This window comes from Triturus cristatus, chromosome 4_1 (assembly GCF_964204655.1).
Source record: "Triturus cristatus chromosome 4_1, aTriCri1.1, whole genome shotgun sequence".
Taxonomy (NCBI): Eukaryota; Metazoa; Chordata; class Amphibia; order Caudata; family Salamandridae; genus Triturus; species Triturus cristatus.
This window is the reverse complement of record NC_140585.1, coordinates 679,815,649-679,828,397: the sequence shown is the minus strand read 5'-3', so window position 1 is coordinate 679,828,397 and position 12,749 is coordinate 679,815,649. Positions and strand designations below refer to the sequence as shown.

At 44.5% G+C, this 12,749-nt stretch overlaps 1 protein-coding gene across 12 annotated transcripts in view; it reads left to right on the top strand.

Moving 5' to 3' along the window:
• Positions 1 to 12,749, top strand: part of ST7 (suppression of tumorigenicity 7) — a 614,758-nt gene that overhangs the window by 457,171 nt on the left and 144,838 nt on the right. For all 12 annotated transcript variants that reach the window (XM_085653135.1, XM_085653132.1, XM_085653133.1 and 9 more), the window contains exon 5: positions 4,568 to 4,683. In XM_085653135.1, coding sequence (XP_085509261.1) covers positions 4,568 to 4,683 — 116 coding nt within the window. The remainder of the gene's footprint in view (positions 1 to 4,567; positions 4,684 to 12,749) is intronic.

Genomic DNA, 12,749 nt, shown 5'->3' with positions numbered 1-12,749 from the left:
GCATATTATCTTGGACTAACATTTGAATTAAAAGTTATAAGACACTCTCTATGGAAATAATGTGTATTTAAAAAGTAACGGCTTTAAACACCACTGTTGCAGTGGGTAACGGACCTGATTGAAGAACATGTTCTCTGTTTAAATAGCAGAAGCATATTCCTGCTGGCTATTCACACTTTGTGTCTTAAATAATAGACAATCGGGAGTAAATAGCTTTCTCTTGGTTAGGCAGGCTAGTCACGTGATACTATTATGACTTGTTAAGGTTTTGGAAATCAAGTAAGGCCAAAGTCAGACTTCATATCGCAATGCCATTAATGTTTTCATACTCAAAACTTGGGATTTTGGTTTTCCTAATTACATTTTTACTCCAGAAAGTGTTTTAATGTTAAAATGTTCCAGCAAATGCTGGAGAAAGAAACTGAGTTGGGTTATTTTAGTTAACATTTTTAAAATTATCTCTGGCTTTATTCTGAGAGTGCAGCACTGACTGAACCCTCAAAATTTGAATAATTTATTTTATAGGAGAAAAACCTCAATTCAAATATTTTCTTTCTATCAGGTTAAAATGTGTTGACCTTTGATGGCATTCACTTTAAAACCATACACATTCATAGGAACATCATTTAGCTGACCACTCCCTAGGTTTATCTGCTTTAAGCAATAGTTAATAATCACTACAATATTAATATCCTACTATTCTGTTCACTTACCATTACAACTCTGTGGGCTTTCTTGTCATCAGGAAACAATACGATTCCAAAACAGTGCTTAGGGCCTTTTTATTTACTATTGTGATTGTGGATTCAGTCGCCATCACTTCTGCTGTGTATCTGTTAACAATATACCCAACTTTAAAGGTCTTTGTTAACCTCAGAAACCCCTGTTTGAACCACTTTTTAAAGCTCAAAAGCGGATGTAGAAGTTAGGGAAGAGTTTATCTCCCAAATTGTGGTGCACAAGGACTGTGAAACACAGTTTTCCTCACCAGGATTAAGATGAACCAAACGTTTATATTGTTTAGTCTTCACAAATAGGTCCTGGCAAGGACTTAACTATTGAGTTTTCGACTTAAAATGAGAGTGAAATAAATGTGTTTGAGGTTTTGCAGCCAGGAGCGTGTGTCCAAGAAACTCTGAATATCTAGTATGCTGTATAAATTGTAGTTTTCTTGATGACTGAAAGGTCAGCATGACTATGTAGTAACTCGTTAAAACCTAAACAATTGCCTGTTTCCCATTCCCAAGTGAGAATGGTCTAATAAGCCTTCTCTATACAAATAGAGACAATTATATTGGGTAAACTGGTTAGACTGGAACATATGCAGGGAAGTTCTGGTTTGCTGGTTCAGTTTGGAGCATACTAATAGTGAGAATAGATCCCTTGGCATTATTTAATTTCTGAAAGGACACTGATGGTATTAAGTCATATTACATATTTGGCTGCTTGAAGTGTCTTTGAACCTTAGTTTTGTATCCCTACTCATGACACAAGAGAAGGTTATTTTGGTTTCTTCAAGGGCTCTGCGTCAGTTCAAGAATATTCATGTGGATAGTGCTGTTTGGTTGGTCACTTCGTGACCAGTACAGGTAAGAAGACGTTTTACAATATGAAGAGGTGATCCTTTCTGGCCTTGAACATAAATTGCATTGGCAATTAACAGTTTAGTGTGTGGGATGATGAATTTCTGTCATGGATTTTTCTGACTCTCCATGTTTAGCGAGGAGATCTTTACTCTTGAATTCCTTGTAGGGAAGATTTTGCATTTAGTGATGACTGGGAATACATTTGAGCAGTCACAGTTGAACCACTCAAACATTTAGGACCATCTGTTTCCACTAGTGGCCTTGCTGTACTATTAACGCAAAAACCTATTGTGTCACTTCCTTGTCCTTGAAGTGATAAAGTATGACGAATGCATGCCCACCCAACAGGAGTCCACTTGAAATGAAGCCACATATTGAATAAATGTAACCGTAGGGAAACAGACCCAATATACCCTTGAGGGCTTGGGCGGACTAGATAAAGAGTTAAAATGCCAACAAGGGATTTTATTTCAAACAAATTCTATAGTTGTTAGTTTTGAAAAGCTAACTTAGCGGGTGAGTTCAAGAAAAATACCAACCCATATGTCAATTGACTGAACCAATCATCGAATATACAGAACACACACATGGGAAATCTTTTTGTGAAATAAACATAAATCTTTTTATATGTAAATTCAATTAAAAAGGAGTACAGGTGAACAATTAAATGGGCAATGGATCATGAAAAAGGAAATCTTGAATCTTATCCACATTTCATGAAGAAACATCTATTCCAGTGAAATCAACAGAGGTTTATCTCATACTAAGAGAATAATAATCAACTGTACATAATTAATGTTGTAGAAATAGATGATGGCGTCGACGTTTCGGTCTTAGATGGCATCAATCCGTCAGACCATCTTCAGGACAGTAGGTATTGCATAAAAAAGGACCCTTTGTTGTTTGTGATTAACGCAAAAAATCTTTGTCGTAGCGAAGTAGTTCACGCTGCTTCTGTAACAAATCCTGGTCAAGTTACTGGCGGTGGGTTCATGTAGAGGGGATAGTCCTTCCTCTTTTATTTTCGGAACTACGTGGCGACACTGCGAGGCAACACCATGGATATGGCACTCTTATATGTCGAAAAGGGGGATAGTTCTTCCTCATTTATTTTCTGAGCTATGCGGCGACAATTTTTCGCCAGGAGGGAGGAAAGCGAACGTCAGTCCACACGAAGGAAAACGATTTTTCGCGTTCATCACAAACAACAAAGGGTCCTTTTTTATGCAATACCTACTGTCCTGAAGATGGTCTGACGGATTGATGCCATCTAAGACCGAAACGTCGACTCCCATCATCTATTTCCACAACATTAATTATGTACAGTTGATTATTATTCTCTTAGTATGAGATACATCTCTGTTGATTTCACTGGAATAGATGTTTCTTCATGAAATGTGGATAAGATTCAAGTTTTCCTTTTTCATGATCCATTGCCCATTCAATTGTTCACCTGTACTCCTTTTTAATTGAATTTACATATGAAAAGATTTGTGTTTATTTCACAAAAAGATTTCCCGTGTGTGTGTTCTGTATATTCGATGATTGGTTCAGTCAATTGGCATATGGGTTGGTATTTTTCTTGAACTCACCCGCTAAGTAAGCTTTTCAAAACTATCAACTATAGAATTTGTTTGAAATAAAATCCCTTGTTGGCATTTTAACTCTTTACATATTGAATAAAGGCTGAAAGGACATATTGACCATTGATACCCAAGGAGTCAATTTCCAGGAAGCATCTTAGTCTGCCATGTAGGATGTTAAGGCAAAAAAACGGTTAAGTTGGACATGTATTTAGCGCTGGTTAAACTGCTGCTGCAGTCTTCGTGGTGCCTCTAAATCCAGGTCCTTGCAGTTTGTGCAAGAAGAGGAGGGTAATGGATGGGAAACCTTCTAGATCTAATGGTGGAGCTCTTTTAAGTATTTTTCCAGCCTCCTAGTGAACTGGAGAAAAAGTGGAGTTTAATATACTTGGGATGAGGAAAACAATATTATCTTAACTCTCTGAGTGACCAGTGTTTACTTCCCCTGGGGCAACTTCTTCTACTCCTATGGGCCAATTTAGAAAAGCATTTTTAGGGTATATAGAGTACTACTCCTGTGGTACTCTTTTACTTGCATGCCTTTGTGACTTGTCCCCACAATATCTCAAATGGAAATGAAATGGAAATACTTAAGAAGCAGTCCTATACAGTTACTACAATTAGAAAGGACAGTACATTTTTTGCAGTTCTAGTAATAAAGAGTTGGACATTTCATAAAATGTTCACAAAGGCATGTTAGAGTACGTAAAATATTCCTGTAGCACCACATCCTACACTTCTAAACACTTGAATTGGCTCTCTAACATACCAAAGTATCCCATAGTAATGCCAGATTCCAAAATGTGTTCTTCTTTTATGGTACAAATTAGGAGTGTCTGGGAGCTTGGAATTAATAGTCCCCTACCAAAGCACAGAAATTGTGGATCTAAGTGATACAGGTGTAAGAGAACATTAGTCTATACATCTTCAACTGGGATGGTTGTGGTAACCTAAAACGAGTCCCTAGTTAATGTTCTTACATTTTTGTAAATTAACAAGATTGTCCTTTGAACTAATCATGTAGAGCCGGATCAAGCCAACGGTGGGTTGCCATCTTGAAATCCCTCCAAAATTTAAACAGGTTTGGGATTGAGCAACTTGACATAAGTTGCATATTGACCTGTGCTTGCTATGTCACTTTTCACGGTAAATAGTAGGGTAAACTAAAACTTTCTGTCCGTTCCAATTTGTATTTCAATATGTTGAAATGGGAATACCTTTAATAGTATTGCACTGCGTATAGTTCATATTTTGAGAAATTTGGCATGAATTTGCTCATATGTAAATCAACATTAAATGGACTCATCTGTGGTTAATCAGTCGTTTAACTGTCAATGTGTATGTGTTAATCCCCATGTAAGCAAATGTTTATTATAGGTTTGGTTTGCTGCCTTCTAGGTACACGTGGGTAACTGGAAGAGAACCGTTAACGTACTATGATATGAATCTTTCTGCCCAGGATCATCAAACATTCTTCACCTGTGATACAGATCATTTGCGGCCTTCCGATGCAAGTAAGAGCCTGCTGTTGGTATTACTGCCTAGTAGAGGTTTCTGCCTGGAACTATCGCCCATCATAATCGTCAAAATGGTAGTGATGAACTAAAGGTTGAAGTCCATTTCTGTACTGTAGATTTAGTCATGAGTCCACGCCTATTCCTCCGTGCTCATTAGGAAAGGAGGGAAAGGTCCATTGATATAACCAAATAGTCTAGTGAACGAACTGGACTGAGAATATTTTACTTTTGGGTCCCAAGACTAACTGCAGCACCTTCTCATTCTCAAAGATGTTTTACTTACAATAAGTAACAATGTCTCCTCTATGTATGTCTCTTATGTACTAACAATTTATTTAGGGCCACCAGACGAAGTGCTAAAATACAGGTTGCACTTGAGTGAAATGTGATTTTAGCTGTACAGTACCATAACCTTATATTACAACAGACTAAGTTAGGCAGTTTAATCTAGTCCTTGCCGTTGTAAGTAAACCTGTCATTTCATACAGTGACTTTGCCACTCATGGCATGCTTATAAGAAACCCATTTTCCAATGTAGAATTTCAAGCATTAGTAAATAGGGCTAATTGTGTACACTTATTGGTAGCAGCCTTAGAATAAGGGTATTCTAGCCTTAGAAAAGCCATACAGTGCAGAGAAACCCTGTGCTCAGTCCTGCAGGTGTAAAAATCAACAATAGGTGTTCGACATTGTACGTTTGCTGATGTCAGCTGAGGTTTTAAGATCTATTTTGACATTCAATGGATGGCTCCCTTTAATGTAATAGAGGGAGAGAAGTACGTACTACCTCTATACCAGTGCTTAATTTGGAAAACATTAAGTGCCAGGGCCCTTTTCGGAAGGCCACTGCAGCCTGTACCACCCATACCCTGCCAGCGCTGCCAATGGCAGCACTAACGTAACACCTAACCATCACACTCCTACAAGTGTGACTATTCAGACTATTTCAGGCCACACAAAGCTATAATAATGGCGCAAGAGGCCAGTATTATTCATTTTCAATGTACGTTGACTTTTAAACAGTTTTTGTGCTCATCTCAAAATAAAAAAGACAGCACCACCATGTGGTGGAGTGTCATTCGAGCCGGTGCTGACAATTAAGTTCCAGTGCCAAGCACCGGAAACCAGTGGCACAAATTAAGCACTGCTCTATACACCCCTTCCTCTTCCATATTCTGAGTTGTACACCACTTTCAAGGTCCAATCCCGTCTGCCTTAGTTAACAGTGAATCCTGCTCACTAAGTGGATAGCCACAATTATCCGCTACTGCCAGCATGCTTTTCAGTATGCTTCCTTTTATGAGCCTAGGCTTGGACAATGCTTGCTTTTGGCTTAGGCCATTTTCTCTGGAGTTATCCTCCTCCGCCCCCCATTCCCCTTCCATGCAGTAAAAGGGGAGTTATTCTAAAGAGCTACATGGAATTGCTTCCTTGGTCAACTGCTGCTAGGAGAGGAGTCAGGAGAGCAGCATGCTGGATTACATACAGAGTAGAGTCTAAGAGTACATGTTCATCAATAGCTGCAGATGCCCGAGGAGCAGCATATATCAAATACTATATAACACAGGTAGGGTGGACCTGTCTCACTGAGGAGAGGAATTGAGGCTTAGTCGGGAGGCTAACCTTCCAGTGGTGGCAGTGCCTAGGTGGGATTTTAGGACCAGTGATGAGTGTAGTCTTGCTCCTCACTAAAGAGGTTGGGGGAATTAATAGGGTTAATGTGTCTAGTTTATTGCTTCTGTTATAGTGGCTTTTGAACTATGTTTTGTTTTCTTACAATCCACTAATGGCACAGGGAAAGGAATAGGAAAAGCACGTCATGCTGTTGCAGTTAGCAAATAACAGTAGCAAATAACCACTTCGGGAGCATTAGGAGGGCCATCTTACTGCTTTAGTAAGTTATTCACTGGAGGATCTCTGTCTGGTAATGCATCCTTCCCACATGCATGTCTAGCCTCCTGAAGACCAGAAGTTAGATTTCCTTGAAGGCCTTCAGGTGCTGTCAAACCAGTAATGCCAGGCCTGGTGATGCCCAGCTTTGACTGCATAATCATGCCTTTCTTCAAAGCATTCGGTCAAATCACTTTCCAACTGACTCAAACAATATATTTCCCTTAACTGAACTTTTTACTGTGAAATGCATTTACCATGTGTCATTACTACAAGCTGCTTCTGCTGAAGCCACGGCCATAATCAGGTTGAGTGACGGTCAAATAGCAAGTTAACCTGCCATTTCATTGCTACAAGCGAGCAGGAATGCAGCACACCAATGAACAAGCAGTAGGAGTTAAACATATTCTTCACGCCTAGTTGTCTTTAGACCATAAAATCCTGCAAGGAATCTGTCCTTGTGTTAAGAGGCTCTTCCAGATAAGCAGCTGCACTGGGCAAGCGAAGTGATTGGGGTGAGAGCAGCAGAACCACCCGCACTGTTGCTACAAACTGCATCTTCTGACTTGGATGCGCCACCCTTCCCCCGCACACGCAGCACAATGTCACGATTATGCATTTGATGGGGATGCTGCATTTTAGCTTGTGCTGCTTACTTTATATTATGGAGCGGGCAGTCTTTGATGAATATTGGAGGAGTTATGTTTATCAATGTTGAGCATTTGCCTGGAATGGTAGTGCCTAAGTTTCTGATTCCATGTATGATGTGTGCTTTCCTTTCAATACTGAAATATGTATTGAAATGATCACAAATGCCTAACAGTTTTAGATTTACCTGTAGCTAAATAATTGTTGCGGTTCCTATTCACAGTATTAGATACTAAGAGGGATTACATCCTTCCACAGCTCCTATGTCTGGATTTCTTCAAATATTTTAGTTCTTTGGACTGTCAGGCTAATTCTCGGGGGCTCCTGGAACTAAGGACCACCTTGATAATTCAGTTTCCTTCTGTCCTTCACATCACAGCAGTGGAAGCCTTTTCTTCAGTTCCTCAAGTCTGGTCCCAACTTCAGAGAGGACAGACAATCTTCCTGCCTCTAATGCAACCCTACTTTGGCTCGCTGAAGCCTGTGTGCTCGAAATTAATGGTTAATTCTAATTTGTGGCTGACACAGCCTGCTGATTTCCTCATATAGTGTCACCTGGGGCTCAGTAAGCCACACATAACTAGTGTAGTGATTATGGGCTGGTTGTGAAACGATTTTGCATTCGCAAAAGGTGCAAATTGCAAAATTCGGCCGTTTGTGAATGCAAAATGGCCTTTCCTTCTGTTCGAAAGGCTTTGGCATTCTCAATTTAGGTAACTGCAATTTTTAGCAATTACCTAAATTGCGAATGCAAATAGGGAATCGCAATTTACGAATTCCTAATGCAAATGTAAGAAGCCTTTCCGAAATGCAAACTGTGCATCTAGGATATGCTATTACCATCAACTTGAAGTTAATGGTAACCATGTGCAAACTTAGAAGAAATGCACAAAACAGCATTTTTCAAAGTACCAGTTAGCGCGTGTGCTTTACATGTGCACACATAGTTTTTTTGGGGTGCTTCAGGGGGGCCTTAGGCCTCCGGACACACTTGGCTAATTTGCGATTACCAATTAGGTCATCGCAAATTAGATAATGCAAAACCATTCGCACCTATGGGCTGAATGGAGTAATATTACCTAATAGCGATTCGCTGTTTACCGAAATGCTCTTAGGTAATAGTAAAGAATTGCAAAATCTTTGGCAAGTCCTACATACATAGCATTTTATCAAGTTCGAGGCATGTGGGCTGCTGAATTCATATCTGTGCATAGATCGCCGCCTAGTGTTGGGTCCGGATGTTTGCACGTTGTTGTCCTGGAAGAGTCTTCGAGGTATCCTGGGATAGGTGACTCCTCCCCTGGACTACAGTGCGCATGGGCATCCTCTCCATCCTCAGATTGTTTTTTTCCGCCATTGGGTTCGGATGTGCTATCTTAGCTCAAGTTAGGAAAAACTTTATCGAGGCCAAAAGGCCTTTAGTTCGCGTCGGTACTGTTTTCTCGATCGGTTTCGATACTCCTTTGTTAGTTTAACAACTTTCAGCACCGACTTTTCGCTTCTTACCTGCCCATCGACGACATCGACGATGGAATCGAGGACACCGTTCAAAAGATGTACGGTATGCAATGTGAAATATCCCCACATCGACGTCCATCCGGTGTGCAACAAATGCCTTTCGCCGGATCACGACGAATCGACATGCATGGCCTGTGCCCGGTTCCGTTCCAAGAAGACTCTACGGACTCGACGAGCGGCAAGACTCGAAGCGCAGCACGCGGCACGGCCCCAGCAGACATCTTCAACGCCGAGACCGAAGATGTCGAAGAATTGGAGATCCTACCCTCCAGTCCCGTTTCCGAACATGACTCCGGATCGAACGACGTCGACGAATCACTCTTTCGCAGAGATGAAGACGACACCGAGGTAGGAGACTACGATGAGGCCTTAGGGGCCGAAGAGAGTAGCTCCAATGACGAGCAAGGCCTACCCGTTCAGACTGAAGAGAGCCCAGTGCCACAGTCTAGGGCTCCGGTCGAGGGATCGCCTTCGGGCCTTACCCGAGACCTATCCCGCAGTTCTTCGGCCCCGCCCTCGGGCCCGGCCTCGGACGTTCAGCGGCAGCCATTATTACCTAAACCGGCTGGTTTCCCTTCTTCCAAACAGAAACCGAAAGCTGCACTGGTTCAGTCGAAACCAAAACCAAAAGTGGCGCTGGTCGGATCGAGGCCTTCCACACCTTCAACGCCAGCGAAGCGCGTCGGCACCGAGCGCACCAAGCCAGACTTCGGTGCCGAACTTGAAGCGGCCGACGTCGGAGTCGGCATGCGGAAAAAGGCCTTCGGTGCCAACAAACCTGATCGGTTCCCGGCGTCGACGCCATCGACTCCGACACCAAAGATCACACTGCCGGCTGCGTCTCACATCGCTTCCACGGCACCACCGAAGCCTCATGCATCGAAGACGTCGACGGCCATTCCCGCCCCTCGACTCGATGACCCGCCGGCGCCGAAAAAGTCGACGACCGCTTCGACGGACCTGGTCGGCGCGAAAGCCTCAAAGACGCTCCAAGTGCGACCTGGTGCAGCACAAAGCAGCAAAACCAAAACGCTCCTCCAGGACACATCGGGCTCCGGCCCAATAAAAGCTCCAGCAGCCTCCTCGGCGCCAGCCAACATTACTTTTGGCCTGCCTCCGTCCACGATCCCAAAAATATTCCAACTCAGGACGCGGGTCGCCCACACCACAACTACACCTGCTGAGGCGTCTCCGTCACATGTCATCGACGCCATCACCGGAAGGATGGTTATCCACGAACGGAGGATAACTTCGGAGCCACCTTTGGACCCTTTCCGGATCCCGCTAAATAGGAAGCTGCCTGTGGACTCAGAACCTCTCCTAAGCGAATCTTACCACTCGCCCTACCAAGATCCACAATCATACTCTCCCACACACTCCGACACGGATGTGTTGGGGGATTACATGGATGACCAAGTCCCCTACCACGGCGACATGGACCCTGATTACCAACAGGACCCTGATCAAACTTGGGGCGACCCTGTGGATCCAGGTGCACCTCTAGATGCACAGGACCCACAACTCTATGGGGCGAAAACATCTCCCACAGAGGACACTGCAGCGTTCAACGCTCTTATCGAACGTGCCGCAAATAATCATGGAGTGCAGCTTCACTCTGACACCATCGAGGACGACTTTCTTATGGACACCTTCGCATCCTCAGAAAGACATGTAAAAACTCTGCCCATGTTGAAAGGGGTCCTCAAACCAGCCAAGGACATCTTCAAAGAACCCACCAGGGCACGAGTGATAAACCCCAGGATCGATAAGAAATACAGATCGGCGCCTGGGGACCCTACTTACATCAGAGGCCAATTACCGCTAGACTCCATTGTCGTAGCGAATGCTCGCAAGAGGGCACACTCGCAGACGACAGGTGACGCTCCTCCCCCGGACAAAGAGTCCAAGGTGCTAGAGACCTCCGGCAAGCGAGTTGCCGCACAGGCTGCCAACATATGGCGCATAGCCAACACTCAAGCGCTCCTCGCTCGCTACGATAGAGCGCACTATGACACATTGGAGCAACTACTCCAACATCTCCCTGACCAGTACAAAGAAGGTGCAGAAATTCTCATCAGAGAGGGACAGTCACTCACAAATGCTTCCATCAAGTGTGCACTAGATGTCGCAGACACGGCTGCCAGGGCCATTAACACAAGCGTCATGCTGCGACGACATGCCTGGTTGCGAATCTCTGGATTCAAACCTGAGGTGCAAAATAATATACTCAACCAGCCTGTCAACCCCGACTATTTATTCGGACCGGGGGTTGACACCACCCTTGAGAAAATAAAAAAGGACACGGACACCGCAAAGTCCATGGGGGCTCTCCAGACTCAGTCCTTTCGGAGCAGCTCCTTTCGTCGCCCCGGAAATAGAGGAGCAGGTAGAGGACAGGGGTCACAGCAGACATACAACAAGGGCAATACACAAACCACCTACGATAAAAACACCCGGGGTGGATATCGTGGCTCCAGTACAAAGGGAAGAGGACGCGGCTACGGCAACACCAGGTCCTCCCCCAAGAACAAGCAGTGACGCCCTCTCCCTTCCTCCCGACCACATAACACCTGTCGGGGGAAGGCTACAAAGGTTCCTGTCCACGTGGAACTCCATCACCACGGACAGGTGGGTCAAAGATATTGTCGAATACGGTTACTGTCTAGAGCTAACCTCCACTCCACCCACAATTCCTCCAAGAAACCGTCCTATGTCCTCAGAGCACTTAACGCTCTTACAGCAGGAGGTGCAAAGCATGCTTCTAAAAGGCGCAATAGAGGTCGTACCCGTCCACGAGCAAGGTACGGGGGTGTACTCCCTGTACTTTTTAATACCAAAGAAAGACGGGTCACTCAGACCTATATTGGACCTGAGACCCCTAAACAGATACATTCTTTCCGAGCACTTTCACATGCTCACTCTCCAGCAAGTCCTCCCGCTGCTCAAGCAGGGAGACTTTCTAGCCACACTGGACCTCAAGGATGCGTATTTCCACATACCCATTCACCCATCACACAAAAAATACCTCAGGTTCACTGTTCAAGGACAGCACTACCAATTCAGAGTCCTTCCCTTCGGCGTGACAACGGCACCAAGGGTGTTTACAATGGCAGCACATCTACGGAGGCAGCACATACACGTCTACCCTTACCTGGACGACTGGCTCGTTCAAGCAAAGTCAGCCCAGCAATGTGCCAGCCACATGTCCCGCACCATTCACCTCCTTCACAGTCTGGGGTTCTCACTAAATTACCCAAAATCCCATCTCCAGCCCGCACACGTACAACAGTACCTAGGTGCGACTATAGACACTCTGGCGGCCACAGCTCAGCCAAATTTAGTGAGGATCAACAGCATTCAAATGCTGATCTCCAGGTTCAAACCCCAACACTCACTTCCAGCACGAGTGTTCATGCAGTTGATAGGCATGATGGCCTCCTGCATTTTCATAGTCCCACACGCGAGACTACATATGCGCCCGCTTCAGGAGTGCTTAGCACGTCAGTGGAATCGGGCTCAAGGACAGTTGAAAGACCTAGTGTTGGTGAGCGGTCGGGCATACAACTCTCTGCATTGGTGGAATCCTCAAAACCTTTGCAAGGGCCGACCGTTCCAAGAGCCTGTTCCACAAATAGTACTGACAGCGGACGCGTCTCTCCAGGGATGGGGAGCTCATGTACTCCACTACACAGTGCAGGGACTATGGACGACACAACAGAAGAAGATGCACATCAACCTTCTGGAACTGATGGCAATCTTCCTGGCCATGAAGGCATTCAAAGTACATCTGTGCAACAAAGTCGTGTTGATCCGGACGGACAACATGACTGCCATGTACTACATACAGAAGCAGGGAGGAACACACTCTCCACAGCTGTCTCATCTGGCTCAGAGCATGTGGAAGTGGGCCATTCAGAGGAACATGTTCCTCATGGCAGAGCACCTCCCGGGCAAGGACAACCAGATGGCGGATCTGCTCAGCAGACACAGCCACCAGATGCACGAGT